Genomic DNA, 23558 nt, shown 5'->3' on the forward strand with positions numbered 1-23558 from the left:
GATCGACATTCCAAGGGTGGCCGAGGTCCATCCATCGGAACCATATCGGTAAGTCCGGGTCGACAAATGTCAACGACCGTAAAGACCTTCCCATGCGGGGTCGAGGGTTCCTTCTATAGGTTTTTTGGTTGCAAGAGAGACTTTGCGTAGGACCCAATCCCTAATTTTAAAAGATCGGTGCTTGATGAGCGAGTCGTAGTATCAGGAAGTTCTCTACTTGTATACAGCATTCCGAAGCTGAGCCTGCGATTGGTGCTCTTCAATGAGATCTAGGTTTAAAGCGAGCTGGGCTTCATTTTGCTTTGGATCATAAGATGCCGTTCGACATGTGGGCATTTTGATCTTTACTGGCATAACAGATTCGGTTATGAAGGTGTGGGAGAACGGGTCCGGCCTGTCGACTTTCAGTAAGATGTGTTGATGACCCATAATGCTTCTGGTAGTATGTTTGGTCATTTGCCTTTAGCCGTTCTGAGCTTCTTTTTTAGCGTCTTTTTGATGATCTTGTTAATGGCTTCTCCTTGGCCATTGGACTGTGGATGCATAGGAGATGCAAAGAAGATGTTGATGTTGAATTGGGAGCATAGATGCCTAAAGTGAGAGGAGTCGAACCTTTGCCATTGTCAGTGATGATCGCGTTCTGAGGCTGAATCGGCAAATGATGTTCTTCCATATGAAATGCTTGATTTTAGATGCGGTGATTGTTGCCAAGGCTTCAGCTTCGACCCAGTCTAAGAGCGTCGGTGTGGAGAGTTGGCCAATAGTAGACATGCCTAACGGTTTTGAAGGCCAAGGATCGAGCGCTGGAATGGTCCCCGCAAGCTCCTTTGTGAATTTCTAGTAGGACGTGGTCACCTCGTTGTGGTGTAACACATCGGAGCAACGGTAGGAAATAAGGTACCTTGCCAATCGGTGGTGGATGGCTCTTGCTTTAGCCTTGTCCGCTGGTAGCGTGCCATCAGTTAGGTAGGCGTGAATTGGTGTTGTTGTCGGATCAGCTGCACCAAAATTGATTCAGCTGCATCCTCAACTTATGACACTTGCAAGTGCACGAGCCGTTCGGTAGTATAGCATATATAAGTGCGAGGTCTATCTCACAAGGATTGATGATAGATTGATTCAATTCGATTCCTTATATAAGCAAGGTTTAAATATGATTGTGAAAACTACAAAGATTGAAAACAAGAAAGAAGAAAATAACTAACTCAAGCAAATAAGTTCTCAAGTTCAATTTAGATTAACGGATTGATTCTAGTTGAAGTATGATTAAGCCATGGTTTCTGGCCCTAACCTTGTATTCCGAATTCCCTAATTTGATAATCTATTGTCTAACCTAAAATTAAGCATTAGGAATCCATTAAACATATAAGAACATTTTAAACAACCAAGTATGTATCTAATCCCAATTGTCAAATTCTAATACGTACTCTTCCTATTCATAGTTCAATTCGAATTAAAGCATGGTGTCTACTCTTAATTCAAACCAAGATAGCTAACATGTAAGCCTTAATGGTGATCAATCATTCAAACTAGCATATTAACTTATAAGCATAATGAATAAGAACAAAAACCATAATTGAAACTTGGAAACTAATCAAACTTGATAACTTAAAATAAGAAATTACATTACAAATAAAGTAAAGTAGAACTCAGAAAAACTTAAAGGAAAATTTAGCAAAAAGATTTTGGTACAACAATTGAGAACTAAAAAGGAAAACTAAGAGAATTTGAGGGAGAGAAAGGAGGGGAGCTCTAGAGAAGTGTTTGAGAGCTTCCCCCCTTGGGGTGTGTTTATAAGCTTAGGAAACCTCACTATTTATAGGCCTAAGGGAAGTAAAATTCTGAATTGAGTATTGCTTATACCTACAACACCCACTTCATCAACTTACAACACTCAATTCACCAACTTTACCTAACTTCTCCACCAAAAATAATTAACTCATGCATATGTTATGCATGACAATGCATAGCAGTCAGTTTGTTGGCTCGTTTTGGGCTTATTCCTCCATTCTTAAAAATGTGGAAAAATATAGATCTTGAAGCTCTTTGTCTTATCTTTCCAAGCATGCAGCCCAGTTCAAGGAAAAATCGGAAAGGCTTTCCAATGTCAATTTTGGCTCAATAACACAGATGCTGCCGAATTTGACCTTAAGCTGCCAAAATTTGCATAACTTCCTCTGGAAGAGTTGGAATCATGAACCGTAAAATGCTGCAGAAACTAGACTTCCAGATCTGGTTCTTCCTGAGTATTTACAGTCCAATATGTGAAGTTAACTAATATGCAAACACAATTTGAGCTAACTTGACTCCAAAATGCATTAAATGAGTCCCAAGCTTAATACACTGCAACAAAGATAAAAATGGTCAAAAACACAAGTTTAACTCAAAAACATAACCAAATCATAAGCTAGAAGGGTATACAATGATATGTAATTATGCACTGATCAATTGGATTCATTCACTGGGATCGTGCAGAACGGTTCATACCTCGACTTACGTAGTCTTTGCGTCGGCGAGCCGATCGGTATATGGCGCCCTACTCGGTCATCGATTGCGGATGCCTATCGTAACAGAGCGTCAACATGGCTGTTCTCGGATCTTGGGGTTTGCTGAATTTGGTATACGCTAAATTGGTTGAGCAATCGGTGGGCGTGTGCTAGGTAGGCGGCCATTTACTCATCCTTGGCTTCAAATTCGGTAATTATCTAGTTGACGACTAGCTGGGAATCGCTACAGATCTTTATTTGTTCAGCTCCCATGTCTTTGGCGAGCTAAATACTTGATAAGAGAGCGTCGTACTCGGCTTCATTATTAGAGGCTTTGAACCGGAACCGAATGGCGATTCGATTGCGCTTTGATCTGTGCCATTAAGACTAGGCTCGCTCCGCTGCCTTGTTGGTTGGATGAGCCGTCAACGTACAATGTCCAAATGGGGTCTTCGTGTCGAATGGTCTCTTGGCGGTGGAGAGTTGGCGATGCCAAGGGCTGTTGGTGGGGCTTCGTCTTTTGATGGGAGCGTAAGTTCGAGATAAAATCGGCTCACGGCTTGCCCTTTTCGCACGTCGGGATGATAGTGGAGATGACAATCGACAGTCCTACTTTTGACTAGCATGCCGTCCACAAAAACTTCTATTGAAGTGCCAGTGAGTTCGACAAAAATCTTGTTGACCAACCGTTGATACGTCGCTCTTGCGTTGTTTAAGCCGAACGACATGACATTGTAGTAGTAGATTCCCTTGTCGGTGATGAACGCCATGTGTTCGCGATCGGCAAAATACATGAAAATCTGGTTGTAGCCCGAGTAAGCGTCCATGAAGCTCAAAAGTTCATGAGCTGCTGTGGCGTCTACTAGCTAATCGATCCTTGGCAGAGGGAAACTATATTTTGGGCATGCCTTGTTCAGATTGGTATAATCTTGGCACATTCGCCATTGCCACTTGCTTTCTTTACCAAGACCGAATTTGCCACCAGATCGGGTAGGCTACTTCCTAAATGAAGTCGATTATCTGCTACTTGTCCACTTTGAGCTTCATTGCCTCGTATAGTTTGGCGTCATAAGCTCGTCATTTCTGTCAGATTGGTTTGAAGGTGGGACAGATCTTGAGCTTTTGATTGATGACATCTGGGAGATGCCGGGCATATCGTTGTAGGACCAGCAAAGACCTCTGAATTGGCCCTAAGGAAGGCGATGAATTCGGCTCGTAATGGCGAACTGAGAGTAGTGCCCATCGGGCTGTATTTCCTAAACATTAGATGCATGTTTCCTTCAATAAAAACATATATTAACAATCATACTTGAATCTAACCAATAAAAATTGGTCGGTTAGTTAAGTTTTTCAGCCATTACTGGCCTTAAAATGCTTCGCAATATATCAATTTCAAACAACCAGCTGATGAGGGCTATCTCAAAGGTTGGTTTAATTGAGTCGCTGGGATACTTGGATCTCTCATGCAATTTGTTTCATGGGTTAATACCCACTACTTTGGTAAAACCAATTTGAAGGCATTTTTCCCATTGGTTTTGGCAACCAGGTCTTTTACTTCGTAATTGTACATAAAGGCTCAAAAGTTTGACAACAACTTTGGCTTTGGTTTAACAGTATCGGATTTTGAACCTTGTACATAAAATTACCGGAGAAGCACGATGTCGCCAATGACATTTGACGACTCGACTAGAAGCATACAATACCAAAAGGCATTTTGTTCTTCTTTTGTTTTTTAAGTTTTTACACGAGTTAAGAAACCAAACCAACATTGAAGGATGAGTTACTGTTCATCCCAGTAGGAGAATGTGGGACCAGCCACACTGTGAAGAGTATTCGCCCTCTTCTATGTTGGATCGAAGAAGCTTACTTAGGGCCCAAGTAACAGGCCCTAGAATGATCCAGTTGTGTGTTTTATAGGCGTGCGACTATTGGAACTTGGCTAAGCCTAATAGAAAGATGATTGAGTGATTAGTCATCTGATTTTAATGATGTGCGCATAATGATATTCTAATCAAGGCATTGTGCAATGAGTGTGGAACTCGCTTAGATTAGTTCTTTTTAATTCCTTGTATGACTAAGGACTTTGATATTCTACTTCTGTGCACCGATGTAAAAGAGTTTCTTAAGGTTTTGCCCTAGATTTGGCCAAAAATGTCGAGATCGGACATGCTTTGGTAATATATATTTTGTGTTTTTGGGTTAGATCTTGGAACATACATCTACAAAAATGATAAATGAACACTTTATAAAATTAAATGTGATTAAGAAGTATAATCTAGAACTGAAGATTTCTCAATTCAATTTATTATAACGGAAATTTAGGGAAAAACAATTGATAAACTGATAAAATTAGTCAACTTATAAACTGATACAAGAAAAATAAACAAGTCTAGCAACTAGGAATCAATACTAAGTGTTGGTAGATCAATAAACTTAAAAGATAACTTAGGAGATTTCAACTAGATATCTTAATATAGAGGAAAGTAGTTGATTTCAACAAGATCAAGTGTTAAGTCTTTTTCTAGGAGAAAAGTTGTGTGTTAAGAGCTGGGTTCTGCTTCTATTTCTAGGTCATTGGCTCTTGAATCTGCACGCTTGGTGAAGAGATAGGTGAGTCTACTACCAGTCCTTTCTTTGTAGGTTTAACTAGTGAACCTTAGTGCTTTGATCCTTGTATTGGTTGTGAACTGCTCAAGTATGGCTTTCTTTGACAAGTTGACTCAGTAGAGACTCATAGTTCAAATCGCATTTAATGAGGCAGTAAGATGGTTTTATCAACTGGAGTCAAATTGAGGGAGAGGGTGGGGGTTAGGGCTGGGGATGGAAAAAAAACATAAGGGAAGGGAGAGGAGGGGTGGTATGGGAGGCCAAAGGGGAATGGAAAAAAAAATGATAGGAATTTTCAACTGTTTTCTTCCTTTTTAAATTTTTTTAAATGGTTTTAAATTTTTAAAAAATATATATATATTTTATCTTATCTACGTGTCACATTGTCATTGGAGATGGGGGGCCCCACTTACCTTCCACGTCATCAATTTAACAGAGTTTCTAATGGCATGGACAAGTTTGATATGTACAAGGTAACGTTAAAGGCACTTCCAGCGGAAGGCCTTTTGCCCTGGTAGGACAAGGCCTAGCCCACAAAGACAATTCCAGCGCTAAAGGCAAGCTTGGGCAAGTCTAGGGCCCACCAACCTGGGCAAGGCCTCAGGCGAGAATCAGCCCGTGCTCTTGCCTAGGCAAGTGATGTAATGCTTGACGTCATAATGACATCATCAGCCAATTTAAATAACGAAAAATAAAATAAAAACCAAAAAATCAGAATTTTTTTTATTATTTATAAATACCTAGCAATATTCTTTACTTCTCACACCAAAACCCTATACAAATTCATCTCCTCATATTTCATGTGAGTAGTAGTTGCTTGGGTTGTCATGCAACGAGTAACACAACAATCTTTGCCACTATTCACGAGAATAATGAATACTCTTCCCTCGCTTTCTTTGCATGAAAATAGGTGGAAGTGCTTTGGGACCATTAATGTCACAAAGAAGATTAAGGATGATGACGAAATGTGATAATTTCACGAACTTTAAAGATCATTTGCAATAAAAAGTCTTTGGAAAAAAAAAAGAAAAGACAGGTGTTGTCCTGTCAACCCTGGTTTTGTTTTGTCCGTTAGATCGAAGGAAGTTTCTAGATCCGAGTGAGACAGGCGCCCCGAGTATGTTCGCCTTTTCTCTTTTTTATATGACCCCGCCTCGCCCCTCTTTCTCACCCATTGACTAGAGCATCTGCATACCAGAATCCCAGCAAGGCGGTTGTGTTTCTCTGGTCGCTTAAGTTGTGAGTTCTCTATTCTCTAATTTTGCTCACAGCTATTTATCCCATTTGTATTTAATCTGCCCTTTCTGAGTCTAGTGGTTGGCTGAAGTCTAAATTTGGCTAATGTAATTTTAGGTTTTGAACATTTGGGGAATTTGAACAGTCGGAGAGGTTGTAATTTGAAGACGTAGTATATTGGGAGCACCAGGTCTCATGTATGAGCAAAATTATAAAATTGAAGACTAGGTCAACTTTTGCTACTTTATATAATTTTGCAGACTAGATCAATTAAGTGTAGGTCAGCAGTAGCAAATAAGTAATTTGATTTTACTAACAAAAATGATTGAAGGGAATCAGCAAAATTGCTTCTTATAATTGCACTTTCTCCAGCAGATTGCGTTGACACCATCTCCGGTTCGTTGGCAGAAACGAGAAACTAGTCCCAAATGGAATTGACAACAAAGAGAGCCTGTTCATCACCTCTTCCTTCAGCTCGTCCATGGAAATATGATGTCTTTTTGAGTTTTAGGGGTGTAGACACCCGCAAGGGTTTTACAGCCCATTTATATGAATCACTGCTACGTCAAGGAATTAAGACTTTCACTTGTGACTCAGAACTTCGAAGAGGAGAAGAGATTTCTGCACAACCCTTATCAGCAATTAAAGAATCAAGAAATTCCATCGTTGTGATCTCTGAGAATTACGCTTGTTCAACATGGTGTCTGGATGAACTTTCAAAAATTCTTGAATGCTCTCAAGCGAGAGATTCAGTTCTTCCAATATTCTATAATGTGGATCCTTCTGATGTACGAAAGCAAAGTGGTACTTTAGCGGCAGCCTTCGTTGGCCTTGAAAAAAGGTTTAAGCATGACACTGAGAAGGTGGTGCGATGGAGAGCTGCGTTAAAAGAAGTTGCTAGTATTTCTGGGTGGATTTCAGAGGATAGTTGGTAATATTAATTCTTTCTTTCGTTAGATTGTGCAATTTGCTTGATATATTCTTGAATTGTATTTTGCTCTTCCTTTTTCTTTTTTTTTCTTTTTTTCACCTTTCCCATCGCTTTAATTATTTCCTGTTCTGCCCGTTCAAATCTTGGATTCTTGATTTTACGAAAAATTCTTCCTTGTAGCGATGAACCACAGCTCATCAAAGAAATTGTTGCATGCATACTATCTAGATTACATCCTGACTCTCAAGAAAAGCTGGTTGGAATTGATTCAAGATTGGAGCAACTGGATTTGCTTCTAGATGCAAGGTCAGAAGATGTTCTCTATATAGGGATATGGGGGATGAATGGAATAGGTAAGACAACCATTGCGCAGATGCTTTACGAGAGAATTCTTCATAAATATGAAGTCGCAAGCTTTCTTGGCGGTGTTAGAGAGGATTCTGAGACAAATGGTCTAGTCAGTCTACAAAAAAGCCTTTCCAAGAGCCTTATGAATAGAGATACCGAAGATGGGGGCATTCATGAAGAAGCCCTAATGAATAAGTTAAGCCAAAAGAAGGTTCTTCTCATTCTCGATGATGTGGACCATATAAGTCAGTTAGATAACGATTGGTTTGGTCCGGGGAGCAGAATCATTATTACAACTGTAAATGAACAACTGCTAATTGCACATGGTGTGGAAAGAAGATTTAAATTGCAGGAGTTAAATGAAGATGATGCTCTTCAACTTTTTAGCTGGAGAGCCTTTAAAAGAGATTATCCGGATAAAAATTTTACAGATCTGTCAATAAGTTTCTTGAATTATGCCAAGGGACTCCCATTAGCTCTTAAAGTGCTGGGATCATTTCTGTATAAAAGAGGTCAAGATGAATGGAGCAGCGCATTGTATAAACTGAAGGAGGTTTACAAGGGAGATGTTATGGATACCCTTAAAATAAGTTATGATGGATTAGACGAGCAGGAGAAAAATGTTTTCGTTCATATCGCATGCTTCTTTAAAGGAAAGTGCAAAGATCAAGTAGTTGAAATGCTAGACAATATGGGCTTTTGTTCGCGTAGTGTTATAGATGTTCTAATTGAGAAGTCTCTGTTGACAATCTCAGATAACAAAGTTTGCATGCATGATTTGATACAATATATGGGAAGGGAAATTGGTCGTCAACAAGCTACAGAACCTGGTAAACGTAGCAAGTTGTGGCATTTAAGGGACATGTTTCATGTATTGACGAATGATTCGGTAAGAACTTATGGGGATATACAAAGTATAAATAAATCTAGCAATCAACAGAATACAAAACAGACGATTGATATTACTAATCTTTTTCTCCTTGCGATCTTCGGACTAGTTATCCTTTATTATATTATGCAAAACAGGTGTTTACAACTAAAGCATAATTTTTTTTCTTTTATGTTTTCTAAAAAAATTTAATTATTCTTCATTTCTTATAACTCGTGCAGAATTTTTTCGGCTTGAAAGTCATCGATCTTCGTCACTCTCAAAATTTGACAGAAATCCCAGATTTTTCAAGCGTCCCAAATCTTGAGAGATTATGTTTGAAGGGATGTGAACGTCTAGTTGAGATTCACCCATCCACAGGAGTTCTCAAAAGGCTGATTTCCTTAAATCTTGAGAATTGCAGAAGTATAAAGAGTCTTCCAAATCAGATTGAAATGGAAAACCTTGAAAGTCTTATTCTTTCTGGTTGCTCAAATGTTAAAAAGATTCCCGAGTTTGGGGGACATATGAAGCATTTGTTGGATATTTCCTTAGATGGGACTGCAACTGAAAATATACCTTTGTCAGTCGAACGCCTGACTAAACTTTCTTCTTTGGATTTGAGAAATTGCATAAATCTTCGTTGTCTTCCAAGTAACATTGGCAAATTGACATCTCTTCAAAGGCTTCATCTTTCTGGATGCTCAAATCTTGACGCACTGCCTGAAAGCTTTGGGGCACTAGAGTGTTTGAAGAAGATTGATTTAACTGGAACTGCTATTAAAGAATGGCCGTCTTCCATTGTCCTTTTGAACCTTAAATCATTATTATTTCGTGGACCAAAAGGGCCGTCACGACAACCATGGCATATGGCTCTCCCTTTTCGATTAAGGCCAATGAAGAGCCGTCAGCATATGAATTCCTTCTTGCCTTCTCTATCTGGGCTTCGTTCTTTAACTGAATTAGATCTAAGTGATTCAAATCTTGTTGAAGGAGCAGTCCCTGCTGATATAAGCTGCTTATCCTCTTTAGTATCTTTGAATTTAAGCGGAAACAATTTTCATAGCCTTCCTAGATCCATTAGCCTACTTTCTAAGCTTGAGAACTTATACTTGAGTGATTGCAAGAGTCTTCAACAGCTTCCAGTCCTTTCATCATATATAACTTTAGAAGTAATGGCCGATGGTTGTACTTCACTCGAAACGTTGCAATATCCGTCAAATTTGGACAGACTGAAGTCCTCATGTTTCAATTTCATCAATTGCATTGGGTTGGTTGACATAGGAGGCTGCAAGAAAATAGCATTTAGTATGCTCAAAAGATACCTTAAGGTTCTCTGTCTCTCTCTGTTTTTCTCTGTGTGTGTGTGTGTGTGTCTCTCTCTCTCTTCTCACTGTTTAACACCGTAGTGTATATTGTGCAGAGAGTTCCATATCCTGGTGATAGATATGAAATTGTAATTCCTGGAACTGAAATTCCTTCATGGTTCAGCCATCAAAGAGTGGGGTCTTCTGTAAGTGTACAGCTAACTCCGCGTTGGCATGATAATAGATGGAAGGGATATGCTCTGTGCACTGTTTTTCAAGTATTTGGCAGTGGATGGGAGCTCAATTGTTTTTTGAAAGTCAATGGGAAAGAACGGTATCCTGCACCTCTATTAGTAACTGATGTCCAGCCTTTGTCAGATCATATTTGGCTATTGTACATCTCTCGTGATTTAACATTTGGGAATGAGTGGCAACACAGCTGCAATCAGTTAATATTTTCATTCAAGAGCTCAGGCCCCAGCTTGGTAAAGAAGTGTGGTGCCCGTTTGGTGTATGAACAAGACGTCGAAGAGTTCAACAGAATGTTGACCCATTCCAGCTGCACAATTTCACCTTATGAGGCTACAAATGTCCATCATGATGAAAACTCTAAATCTGTGCAAGGTGCCATTGTCCAGCCAAGTTACAATCACAGTGAGTGGGAAGGACTATATGGAAGTAGTAGTTTTCATGAGGAATCAGAATTCAAAAGATATCGAAGAGTATGAACAGGTTTGATCACTGGATACCCTTAAATAGTCTTAGAGGCTAATATGGTATAACACTTCTCTCAAGATAGACTGTCAGTCATAATCTCAATTTCTGTGAGCCAGTAGATGCGTTTCATAATTGTTTATCCTAACATTTTATGTTCCTTTTCTTTTGTGTTTAGTGTTTTTTTGTTTACTTGTGAATTAATTTAACAATCATTCGTGTCAGGTTAACCAATAGGCATGATAATCAGCCTGTCATTACACAACTACTGTTTGATTCTTAATTTGTTCTAATGTTCTCCCTCTAATTAGAGTAGTGAAGGCGTCCTGGACTTTCCTGAATCTAAAGAGGCACAATTGCTCCAAATTGGTTGAAAGTAGGGGTGGGCAAAAAAACCGATAAACCGATCAAACCGACCGAACCAACCCAAACCGAATCGAAAAAAAGTGTTTTTTGACCAAACCGAAAAGTCAACCATGGACTGAACCAACCGAAGGTCAACGGTTCGGCTCTCGGTTCTAATTTTTCGAACGATGAACCTGAACCGAACCGCTCAATATTTATATATATATATATATGTTACATGTGGCGTTATTTGATTGGCCAAAAAGAGTTTCTTGTGCATCCGCTTGCGATCCCTCGAAATTTTCTTTTTAGTAACCCTCACCTCATCTCTCGCGACTCTCTCTTTAACTCAGTCTCTTCCTCTTCTCTTCTGCTTTCATTTCATTTTCTTCTCTTTTTGACCTAAGGGTGGCGGCGCCTCTCACTCCCGATCTCACCTCGGATCTTCAATCGACCTCGAAATTTCGGCGACAAGATCTGTGTCGCTCCTTCATCGCTCTCACGATCTCTCGCTGTATCGCCCCTTCTCTCTCTCTCTCTCTCGATCGATCGGTCGATCGAGTCGACCTAAACCTAACCCACATCACCCTCTCTGCTTTGCATGCACAAGACATTGCACTCTTGAGGCGCCACAACCCCACTGCTTTCCATAGACGGCCAAACAAAGCCCCACTCGGTTCATTTGTCAATCCATTACCGGTTCAAGCAGCCAACATTTCCATCGAAGCAAGCCATTGTTGATTGTTCCCACTCCCACATGTAGAGGTAAGAAAACTTCACGCCACATTTTCATCCTGAGAATACGGTCTGAGAATACTTTATCTGTCTCTCCTTCTCTCTCTCTTGCTCGCTTGTTGCTCTCTCTCAAACCCTTACCCTATAGAGGCTTCCTCTCCCTTACCCTTACCATATAGGTTATGCTGTGTTTTGATGATTATTTGAAATTTACAAAGAAATTATGAACTGTAAGTATCATGCATTATACAAATTAGGGCTGCAATGAGTCTCTCTGATGAATCCCTTAAGGTTTCGCAATTAATTCACAGCAACCAAACAGAGACATATAGTTTTACAGTAAACTGATTTTGGTAGGTTTTTAATTTTTATAAACGAAAATTCTAATTAGTCTAATGTACAGGATGTGACTATAAAATGCAATCTGATAATTAATCAGAGACCTTGCGAAATAGTAGGTTTTTTTTCCCAAAATATTTTTATTAATCACGTAAACTAATTACATAATTGTTAAGTGGAAACTTGCATAATAATGATATCTTATTCTTAATGATGAAAAACATGCTTGAAGCTAATAAAGCAGGGCTAAATTGCTCTAGCTTTGTATTGTCTTTTTATTTGCAATCTGACATTGTTCATGCTTGATACTTCAATTTTCTTGAATGAATTATGGTTAGTTACATATTAAAGATTAAGGCATGCAGTTCAGATATTGGTTTTAATTTTAGGACTTTTTTTAGAGCAATGGGTATTTAAGGTTATTTGGTTTGGAGGCATTGAAAGGAATGAAGCTTGTTTGTAACCTAACCCTTTTTTTGATTTCATTCACAGTTGTTTAGCGTCGTTGCTGCTGCTGAGCGTTGAAAGTTTGGAAAATTTTGCTTAAATGGAGGTACATATTCGCTGCTGCTGATAATCTATTTAAATCTGTTTTTGCAATCTGTTTAAATCTGTGTTTGTAATATGTTTAAATCTGTGTTATAATCTGTTTTTGTAATCTGGTTTTATACTCTGTTTTTGTAATATGTTTTTGTAGTCTGTTTTTGTAATCTGTTTTTGTATTATGTAATTTGTAATCTGTTTTTGTAGTCTGATTGTTGGATAGGATATATGTTTCGGGAGTTGTATGCATAGTTTAAATCAGTTTTGACAGTTTAAATCTGTTTTTTTTCAATCGGATATATCTTTTAATATGTTTATGGGTAGTTAAACTTTGTTTGGCTATGTTTAAATATGGTTTTACTCTGTTTATGAATAGGAACCTGCTTCTAATGAGGCTCAAATGCATGGGAATGATGATTCTCTACCTTGTAGTGATGCTGTTGTACCTCCTACAGCAGCATCACAAAATCCAACACCATCACCATTAGAACCTAGTACCGGGAAAAGGAAACCTTGTAAGAAGGAGAGTGATGTGTGGGAACACTTTGAAAAGTATGACTTCGTATTGGATTTGAAAGGGGTAGATGGGACTAAAAGAAAGGAAATTGAAAAAAGGGCTAAGTGCAAGTATTGTAGTGCTACTTATGCTAGTGATACCAAGAAAAATGGTACTAGCAACATGTGGAAGCATATAAACAAACAATGCTTGCAATATCCTTATAGGAACAAGGATAAGAGCACACGGACGCTCGTATTTGATGCATCCAAGGGTAATGCTCTTGTTTCTAGGAAGTTTAACAAAGATGTTTGGATGCTTGTATTAGGATGGTGGTTCGAGATGAGCTACCTTTTAGCTTTGTGGAGGGTGAAGGGTTTAGGGAATTTTGTAGTGTTGCATGCCCACAATTTAATCCGCCATCTCGTAGAACTCTTGGAAGAAGATTTCTAGAAATGTACACAAAAATGAAGGAGAAGTTGAAAGTTGATCTTCATTCACATAGAATATGTCTTACAACCGATACTTGGACATCGGTTCAAAATGTTAATTACATGGTGTTGACTGCCCACTTTGTGGATTCCGACTATAAAATGCACAAAAGGATCTTAAATTTTTGTGTAATTGATAGTCATAAGTGGGAGAGCATTGGGAAATTGCTTGAAAATTGCTTGATTGATTGGGGACATGAGAAGATACTCACAATTACCGCAGATAATGCAGCTGCCAATACTAAGGCAATTGAATATGTGAGGAAGAAAATAAATGGGTGGAAAGATTCGAATAGTGTGTTAGGAGGAGTTCACATGCATATGAGGTGTAGTGCTCATATAATCAACTTGATAGTTAAGGAGGGTTTGAAGAGATTAGAAAGCTCAATTGTGGCAATCCGTAATGCGGTCAAGTTTGTGAGGTCCTCACCTTCTCGGTTGAGTTACTTCAAAATGTGTGTTGAGACGGAAAAAATAGAGTGCAAAGGGTTGGTGGTGATGGATGTGCCCACTAGGTGGAACTCCACTTATTTGATGCTTGATGCGGCATTGAAATTTCGAAAAGCCTTTGATAGAATGGGGGATGATCCCGATTCTTCCTACTTAATGTACTTCAAGGAAGATGAAGGAGATGACGAGAGAATTGAAGTCATTGAAGGAAGTGGGAAAGGGAAGGGAAAGTCTAAGTCTAATAAGAGGGTGGGTCCACCTAATGATGAAGATTGGGAAAAAGCCGTGACATTTGTTATGTTTTTGAAGACCTTCTATGATGTCACGTTGAAAATTTCAGCTTCTTTGCATCCAACATCACACTCAACCTTCCATGACTTGCTTGCCATAGATGGGGAGATTCGGGAGTTGTATAGATATGATGTTACAATTCCTATTGACGAACGGGCAGTCATGGATACTCTTTTAAATGATATGGCAGCATCAATGAAGAAGAAATATGATAAATATTGGGGTGAACTTCATAAAGTGAACCCATTCTTGATGATAGGAGTTGTGATTGACCCCCGATTCAAGCTTCGCAATTTGAAGCACATCTTTGAAGAAATATTTGAAAATGACCCTATTTGTGATAGATTGGTGGCTCAAAAGACAAATGAGGTTAAACAACTTCTTATGAATATGTATGAAGTGTATAAGCCTTGTAGTAACAATATGGGTGCTACTAGTACTACCAATGAGAGTGGTGGTAGTACTAACAATGAAACCGACTCTTCTTTGGTTTTTGGAGGTCGTAAGCGAAAAACCATGATGGAAAAGTGGAAAAAAATTCAACAAGAGAGTGAGAATGTGGTTATAACACATGAAGTGGATAGGTACTTGTTGGATCCACTTGAATCCATTGATGAGGAGTTTGATATACTAGGGTGGTGGAGAATAAATGGGCTCAAGTATCCTACTTTGGCATCAATTGCAAAGGATGTGCTTGCAATCCCTACTTCCACAATAGCTTCGGAGTCTTGTTTTAGCACAAGTGGGAGAGTGATTGACTCGTTTCGAAGCTCATTGTCTCCTAGGCTGGTTGAGGCTTTGATTTGCTCTCAAAATTGGATAAGGTCCGAAGATATATCTTCATTGCAATATGTGCCAAGCATTGAGGAGATGGAGTTCTATGAATCAATTGAAATGGGTAATATTTTCATTTATATAAGTATATTTGAATCTGATTTTGTTCTTATTTTTATGTGTTCTAACTCAAATTGGTTTGATTTATTTTATTATATTTTGTAGAAATGGGGAGTAAAACATCCACGACAAATTTGAATAAGACTCTCCCTTCTTAGTGTGATTAAGATATGTTGGAAGGTAGTTTTCTTGCATCTTATGTTAATTATGATTTGTTGATGGTGAAATTTTGTGTTAATTCTTTTAAGTGTTGTGCAGATTACTTTGTTAATGCTTTTGGAAGAATGGATGCAGCAGATTTTTTGCAAGGACATTATCTTCATGTGTATTTTTGTGATGGGTTGTAATATTTAATTTCATAAGTTTAATTTGGTATTTGTATTATTTTTTGTAATGGTTTGTAAGAAATTATATTTCTTTTCCTTGGTTGGTTGGTTGAATGTGTGTGTGAGATTTATTTAGTTTAAAAACTTAGATTGGAATGATGGATTTTTATAGGTTAAATTTACATAATTTCAGGTTTTGAATGTGAGATTTATTTAGTTTAGAAACTTAGATTGGAATTATGGATTTTTATAGGTTGAATTTACATAATTTCAGGTTTTGAAAATGAAGTAAAAAGTGTTTTGGGCTTGATCATGAGAATTGAATAGGTTTTGGCAATTTGACAACAAAAAAAGGGTTTTGGGCTGAAAGTGAATATGATTTGGGCTTTGTTTTGCTAAAAAAATTTGATTTGGGCTTTTTTTTTTCGCTGAAAATAAATACAATTTGGGCTTTTTAAAATGGTAAAAATGGGCTCAGGCCCAAACCGAACAAAAACGGAACCGACCGAGAACCGAGCTCATTTTCGGTTTGGCCCATTTTCGGTTTCTCCCTAGACTGACCCAATCGAGAACCGAGCTCTTTGATTTGGCTCGGCCAAATTTTGACTCGACCCAACCGTGCCTGTGGCTAGTTGAAAGTGTTAAAAGGCTTCTGAATTTGGGGACGTAAGAAGTATTTGTTGGATATTTACTCGATGGAGCTGAAAATATATCGCTTCACAATGAACACCGACAAGACTTTATTTTATTATATATGAGAATTTGCATGAGTCTCAATTCTCTCCTGTTCTCACAAGTTTATTCCTTGAATCTTAAAGACTGGAAGTCTAGAGTCTTCTGTGTCATAACCCTAATAGAAAAATGGGAGCTTTAGTAATATACCCAAAATGGGACCTGAATTTATAAAAAACCAACATGGAATACACTTTATAAACACACCCAAAATCCATTTATTATATAACAAATTAGTGTTCAAGTTCCTATAAATTACAGTCTGCCACTATCAAGCCCAACACCAAACAAACTCAAAAGACACCCAAAACAAACCCAAATTAAACTTATAAACAAGCCCAAACCGTAACTTTCGTCCAAAAAAAAAAGTAAACCAGAATTAAAAAAAAGTAAACCAGAATTCCAAAGACTTTCATTAAACGTTCTCTGCAAAACGCTCTTCACTTCACTCATCGTCTTCATCAAGTCAAATCGTCTTCATCAATTCGTCTTCATCGTCGTCGAAACCGAGACTCCATAACCACCACCAAGATTGATCTCGTTTCAAAAACAAACACCAGACACTGACCAAGACAAAATTTCAGAGAACCATTTCAACAAGAAAACGCTTCAAAGGTAAGACATTTACAAACCAAACCTTTACTGTAATATTGATTATTTGCTACAAAGATCCAGTCTAGGGTAATAACAGTATTTTAGATTCGAATGAAAGACAAAATCTTGAAACTATATTGGATTTCACTATAGGACTGACTGCATAGGACCATTACTCTAGTCACTAATTTAGCGGCTAGCATGCTGATTAATGGCTATAAAGTTCCAGTATATGGTAATAACACTGATTGTTCCCTATAAAATACTATATCTAAGGCATGTCTACCACTGTCAAGTTCCAGTATAGATAAAGTTCCAGTATATGGTAATAACACTGATTGTTCCCTATGAAATACTATTTCTAAGGCATGTCTACCATGTCAAGTTCCAGTATATGGTAATAACACTGATTGTTCCCTATGAAATACTATTTCTGAGGCATGTCTACCACTGTCAAGTTCCAGTATATGGTAATAACACTGATTGTTCCCTATGAAATACTATTTCTAAGGCATGTCTACCTCTGTCAAGTTCCAGTATGGGGTATTAACACCGATACTTTACTGTCGTGTTCCTATTTCTAATGCAGGTATACCAATTAAAAGATGAAGAAAGAAAGAGCCAGAAGAAACTCCAAAACAAAAGGCCAACAGTCATCATCCAAAACAACAACAAACAAGAAGCCAAGCAGATGGGAGGACCCGAATTATGTGCAGATCAAGAGCAACATGCTCTCTTTTGCAACAATAATTGACAACATCAGACAGAGACTTGAACGTCGGCACGATGTCTTAACACTGCTATCAAAGACACCTTTTTGGGCATTAATAGAAGCATATATCCAGAGAAGGTTAACAAAGGTAGAGTGCATGAAGTCTAACTACGACATTGTGAGACTCATACAAGTTTATGACACAAAGACAAAGAAGTTCAAGTTTAATGATGTTGACAGCGAGATGAAAAGCAATGATGTGGCTGAAATTTTTGGCTTGCCAAACAGTGGCAAGAAGTTACCAAGCACAACAACCTCAACAAGGCCAAAATTGCAGTTTGTAGAGAAATACTTCGCGCGGTATAAGAAGATAACAAAGACTTCAATTGATAAGTGCTTGAATTTAGCACTTGAAGATGAAACAGAAGAGGGTGCTATGGATGTAACAAGATTGATAATCCTACAACTCTTCATGACCAATCTATTCTGCAACTCTGGTTGTACACTTGCTTGGACATATACAACCACAATAGACACCTTAGAAGAGATGGGGAAATATAATTGGGCTCGAGGAGTTTTGGACTACATGTATTTTGGATTAGAACAAGCAAAGAAGAACAAGAAGGACAAAAAAAAGCAGCCAAGCGTGAGTGGCTGCCTAATCCTAATACTGGTAAGAACACAAATCTCCAAACTGCAAATTCGTAGCATTATTCTAATGATATGAATTGACACGTGATATTTCAAAAAAATATTGTGCAGTATTGGCTGTGTCAAAGATCTAACCTGCTCACTCCAATTCCTGGAAGAGAACAAATGACACCAGCTTGTCAAATGGAGTCTTCAAGAACTCAGCGCGAAGCTTCATCATCTAAAGAACAACCAGATAAAGGTACTCTTTCCTTTCAAATAATCTGCAGCTGATATGACAACATTGTTAATACCATGTCATGTACATACTTGTTAATACCATGTCATAGAAGTAAACTATGAATACCATGTCACAGAGGTAAACTATGAATACCATTTCATAGAAGTACACTATTAAAACCATGTCATAGAATTACACTCTTAATACCATGTCATAGAAGTGCACTCTTAATACTAACTCTACTCAACAAACAGATAAAAAGCACTAAAGCTCAAGAGCCAGATGATGATTCTGAAGAAGAGAATGAAGAGAATGATGATGATTCTGAAGAAGAGAATGAAGAGGAGGATGATGGTGCTGAAGAAGTGAATGAAGAGCATGATGATGATGCTGCTGAAGAAGTGAGTGAAGACAAGGATGATGCTGCTGAAGAGGTGAATGAAGAGCATGGTGATGCTGCTTTGAAGAAGAAAATGAAGAGGAGGAGGATGCTGAAGTGAATGGAGACCATGATGATGCTTCTTGAACATCAAGTCCAAAGAACACCACCAGTACAAGAAGACCTCCAAAATGAAATCCCAGAATACCGGAATTCAACGTTGTTTGAGGAAATTGTTAGATCAGTACCAGAATACAAGGAGGATGAAATACAGCTTACAAAAGAGTATATGATGGCGATCAATAATGCTGCTGAATATTGGACGAAGAAAGGAGAGCATCAAAAGATCCGTGATGCAATAGCATCTTGCATTAAACAGAATAAATTGATTCAGATGCTGTACAATGAAAAAGAAGAATTATTGAAGCATCAGCAGCAACTGCAGAAGATGGTTAAGGAAGCAGCACATCACAAGAAAGTCATACAATTAGATGTTCATCAGGAAAAATCCTACATGACAAAGCTGCAGCTAGAAAATGATCAACTTCTTGCAGAGAAGATTTCCTACTTGGACATTATTAATGAAAAGGAAGCTGTTATTGTCTCGTTGAGAGATCAAAAATTAGCGCAAGAACTGCAGAGTGAAGAGGATAAAGAAGAAAAGAAAGAAGGTGAAGCGAAAAGATAAAATCAAGAAAACCAGATTCCTCATTCCCTAAAGCAGAGACGAGAGCACAAAAGAGAAAGGCACAAAAAAAACCAGCCAAATCAAAGAAGAAGGCCAAAGGTTCATTCCTGCAATGGAATACATATCAGGTCTACAACATGCTGGATGAACTCTCACAAGAAAAGCTGAGAAATTACTGGAAAAATTCAGTTGATGGGTAAGGCAATGTGTTTCATTCATTTTCAATGCAAGATGCTATTATTGAACATGCATTAGAAAATAGGATTTCATTGTGTTATTACCCTATACTAGAACTTTACAGGGGGTAGACATGCATTAGTTATAGGATTTCAGAGGAATCTAGCAGTGTTATTACCCTATATTGGAACTTTGCAGTGATAGACATGCATTAGATATAGGATTTCATAGGATACAAGCAGTGTTATTACCCTATACTGGAACTTTACAATGGTAGACATGCGTTAGAAAAAGGTTTTTTAGGAAACAAGCAGTATTATTACCCTATACTGGAACTTTATTGAACAGTTCTTTCAATTTTATTGCCATTTTTTCTAACTACAAATACTGTTACAGCACTGCTTTTTGGCAAGGGACAAGCATTTTGTTCAAAGATGACATACAAAGCTTATTAAGAGATGCTGAAATTTATGGACAAATCATAGATGCGTATGCCGAGATACTTCATCATGATGAAAAGAAGGACCCTAAAAGACAACAGAATGCATACATCACGTGCTACGCATACGTAAGATCATAGCTATCCCATTACTTCTAGTAAAAATCACAAATTATTCATCTTCCTATACTTTTCACATTCTCTCTAATGCCGAAACTATTAATTTTGCAGAGGTATCTCACAGATAAAATGCACCCAAGAACATTCGATGAATATTTTGTCAAACTCCTTGAATGCATAGGGAAAACTTCAAAGGTGTTCATACCAATAACGGATGGCGGACACCACACCCTGCTTGTCTTCGACACCAATTCATTGCAATGGACGCACTTTACAACTCATTGAGGGGGGAAACTGAGCAAACCGTTGAATACTACAACAAAAAAGCAATAATTTTGGTAAGACAGACTCCTACTATGAACTGTTAATACAAGGCATGAACAAAACAGTTAATCAGTGAAGCTAACAACATACTTGCCTACAATGCAGGCAGACGCAACAAATGTCTTCCTCAATAGTGTCAAGGAATGTGCTCCAACAATTTTAGAAAAAAACAGCTTCACACTTCTTGAGTTCAAGAAGCCCGTCTACAATGAAGAATTGACCGACGAGATTGCAAAACTTCTTCGAAACCTGAAAGTTACACCAGCAATTGCTCAAACAATACAATATCTGATGAAACATGATCCCACCAAATTCAACTTTAAGGAGGACAGGGAATGCGCCCAACAACCTGAAAAGTCGTAAGTTTCACAATAACACTTTTCTTCCCCCAATTCAAATTAAACTATGATTCACTAAATGTTGCATATATATATGTGTGTGTGTGTGTGAATTTGCAGAAACGATTGTGGAGTATTTGTCATGTACTACATGCAGAAGTTGTCACAAGGAAAACAAATTGAAGAAAGCTTGAGTACAGAGCATGTGTGGGAAATGAGAAAAGAAGTTTTATTGAAGACAATGGAAAGTGAAAAAAGTTGGTATTTCACAAAAGAGAATGAAGGATGAAAGCATGGATTTCACAAAATTTAGAACTATAAAATAGTAAATGTTCGGCTTCTAACTTCCAAATGTCAAATTGTTAATATGTAGCTTCTAACCAAAATCTTTTGATGCTTCTTAACTTTCAAATGTCAAATAGTTACTGTGTAGTGAGATTCAAATGTAAAAAATTGTTACTCTATAGCTTCTTCTATATTTCAAACTGCGAATTAACAGTGTTCAAAATGCGTATTAACAGTGACTTTCAAAAAGCCCAGCCAAGTTGAGAAAATCAAGGTCGAAACGAAATAAAGCCCAAAACAAATCAACCAAGCCATAGAAAAATACAGAAAAAAGGCCCAGTCTAATTTGACAAAAAAAAGCCCAAACAAACCAAAAAAAGAGCCCAGAAAACTCAACAAGCCAATAAAGCCCAATTTCACTAAGCCCATTGAAAAAAAAGAAAATATCTCAACGCAGAGTACACGCACGCACCCAAAAAGCGAAAAACCCACTCACCCTCTCACTCCGATCTTTGCGACGCGACCCACTCCAAAAGCAGGCGAAAACCTCCATAACCACCAGGCAGGAGACAACCTCCATAACCACCAATCAACGACAAACTCCATAACGAGAAAGCCGGCGAATCGAAGTTATATTCTGCCATAGCCAAAAGTCTTCAAAATCGACACTACAAAAAGCAACTGAGCACAAGGACAACCAGGAAAAAGGGAAGAAAATTTCTTCCATAAACATCGACAGAAAGGTACAATCTCAAAAACCCACAATGACTTTCCACTTTCGTCTTAAGATTCTGCTAACTAATGCAAGAGTACCACGTTTAATACAGGTAACCAACGAAAAGGTCCAACAATGACAGAAACAAACACTCAAGATTCTTCACAAATGGCTGACAAAGCATCACTATCAGACTCCCAGGTATTACAAAATCTCTTAACGTCAAAGTCCAATAGCAATGTTTTGAAAAGACGCATGTTTCGACTGCAAATGTATACGTTTCACAACTGTTCATACCATGTCATAGAACTTGAACTGTTAATACCATGTCACAACTGTTAATACCATGCATCTTGTTCTAGGCATCGCAAGCAAAGTACTTGAAGACCAAAATATATAGCATCCTTTATTAATCAAAATCTGGATGACTGCTATGCATCTTTCTCTTCTAGTGCACTGCTTTGCAGTGCACTTGAAGACCAAAAATATATAGCATGCTATGTATCTTGCTTTCTAGTGCACTGCAAAGCAGTGCACTTGAAGACCAAAATATGTAGCATCCTTTGTTAATCAAAATCTGGGACTTCTATGCATCTTGCTCTTCTAGTGCAACATGCACTAGAAATGTATATGAAAAAAAATCGTAGTGCACTAAAAAAGAGAAGCATGAGGTTCAAATGCATAGAAGTAAATGGTTAATACCATGTCATAGAAGTATTAATACTTATGTTTCATCTTTCTTTTGTTTAGTTAAAGTAACCTATTTGTTTCACTTTGCAGGTGGTCATATGGAAAAAGGTAACCGGGTTGAAATTCAAAAAAAAAGCATACAAAAGGATCACAAGCCAGCAAAAGCACAAAACAGCATCAAGAAACACACAAGGCACACCACCAACAACAGCAAAAGCCAAACTATCCACACCCAAATCCGCAAACACACTGAAACCAAAGAAAACAACGAAGACAAAAAAAACACAATCCCAAACACAAAAACCTCAACCAAACAGACGCAATAACCCAGATTATGTGCAGATCAAGAGCAACATGCTCACATTTGACAACACATTGCAAACGGTAAAAGACAAGCTTGCAGCAAGAAAGGATGTCCTCAAGATCCTACAAAAAACGCCATTCTGGAGCATCATCAAGGCTTACATGGAAGGTCAGTTAACCAAGGTAGAATGCCAGAAGTCTAATTATCAAATAATTAAACTAATCAGACTCTACAACCCCGCAACCAAAAAATTCAAATTCAGTGAAGGCAACGAGCATGAAATTACAAGCAATGATGTGTCTGACATCTTTGGATTGCCAAACAAAGGAAACAAGTTGCCAAGCACAACAACTTCCACAAGAACAAATTTGGCCTTCGAAAAGAAGTACTTCGAGAAGTCAAAAAATCACAAAAACTGAGATTGATAGGTGTCTGAACACAGCAATAGCAGATGACAGAAAGAAGAATGCAATGGATGTTGTCAGGTTGTTAATCCTAGAGCTCTTCATCACAAATCTCTTTTGCAACTCTGGGGCGACAATGGCTTGGACCTTTTTGACTATGATCGACACATTAGAAGCTATGAACAGCTACGGGCACAAGGAGTCTTAGATTACATGCATTATGGACTGGACCAAGCCATAAAAAATAAAAAGGACAAGACAAATCAACCAAGCGTCAGTGGTTGCCTTGTGCTAATCCTGGTAAGAAACTACATCCATTTGTTAATCCTGTTATATTATTTGTTTTCATGTGCATTAACACTTTATATTGAAAAACATG

At 38.0% G+C, this 23558-nt stretch overlaps 1 protein-coding gene and 1 long non-coding RNA gene across 6 annotated transcripts; both read left to right on the forward strand.

Annotated features, from left to right (window-relative positions):
* Positions 1-6220: 6220 nt before the first annotated feature.
* Positions 6221-15532, forward strand: LOC148915723 (TMV resistance protein N-like). 5 transcript variants are annotated; one of them, XR_016128229.1, is made up of 8 exons: positions 6221-6332; positions 6705-7260; positions 7441-8497; positions 8719-9807; positions 9900-10515; positions 12409-12469; positions 15187-15261; positions 15340-15532. XR_016128229.1 is itself a non-coding variant. In XM_089055400.1 (6 exons), the coding sequence occupies exons 2-5, from the start codon at positions 6758-6760 to the stop codon at positions 10509-10511; spliced, it is 3261 nt and encodes a 1086-aa protein (XP_088911526.1). In that variant the 5' UTR covers positions 6221-6332; positions 6705-6757; the 3' UTR covers positions 10512-10515; positions 10809-10960. The 5 variants fall into 5 exon arrangements, 2 of the variants coding, with proteins under 2 accessions (XP_088911526.1, XP_088911525.1); XR_016128231.1 differs by having other exon boundaries at positions 6260-6332; positions 6702-7260; XR_016128230.1 differs by lacking the exons at positions 15187-15261; positions 15340-15532 and adding an exon at positions 12836-12912.
* A 3848-nt stretch (positions 15533-19380) lies between these two features.
* LOC148915724 (uncharacterized) lies at positions 19381-20379 on the forward strand. Its single transcript, XR_016127690.1, has 3 exons — positions 19381-19579; positions 19957-20128; positions 20231-20379. It is a non-coding gene; the product is annotated as an uncharacterized LOC148915724 (long non-coding RNA).
* Positions 20380-23558: the final 3179 nt, after the last annotated feature.

Source organism: Prunus mume, linkage group LG6 (genome assembly GCF_029339155.1).
Source record: "Prunus mume cultivar Tortuosa linkage group LG6, ASM2933915v1, whole genome shotgun sequence".
In the NCBI taxonomy this organism is placed as follows: Eukaryota; Viridiplantae; Streptophyta; class Magnoliopsida; order Rosales; family Rosaceae; genus Prunus; species Prunus mume.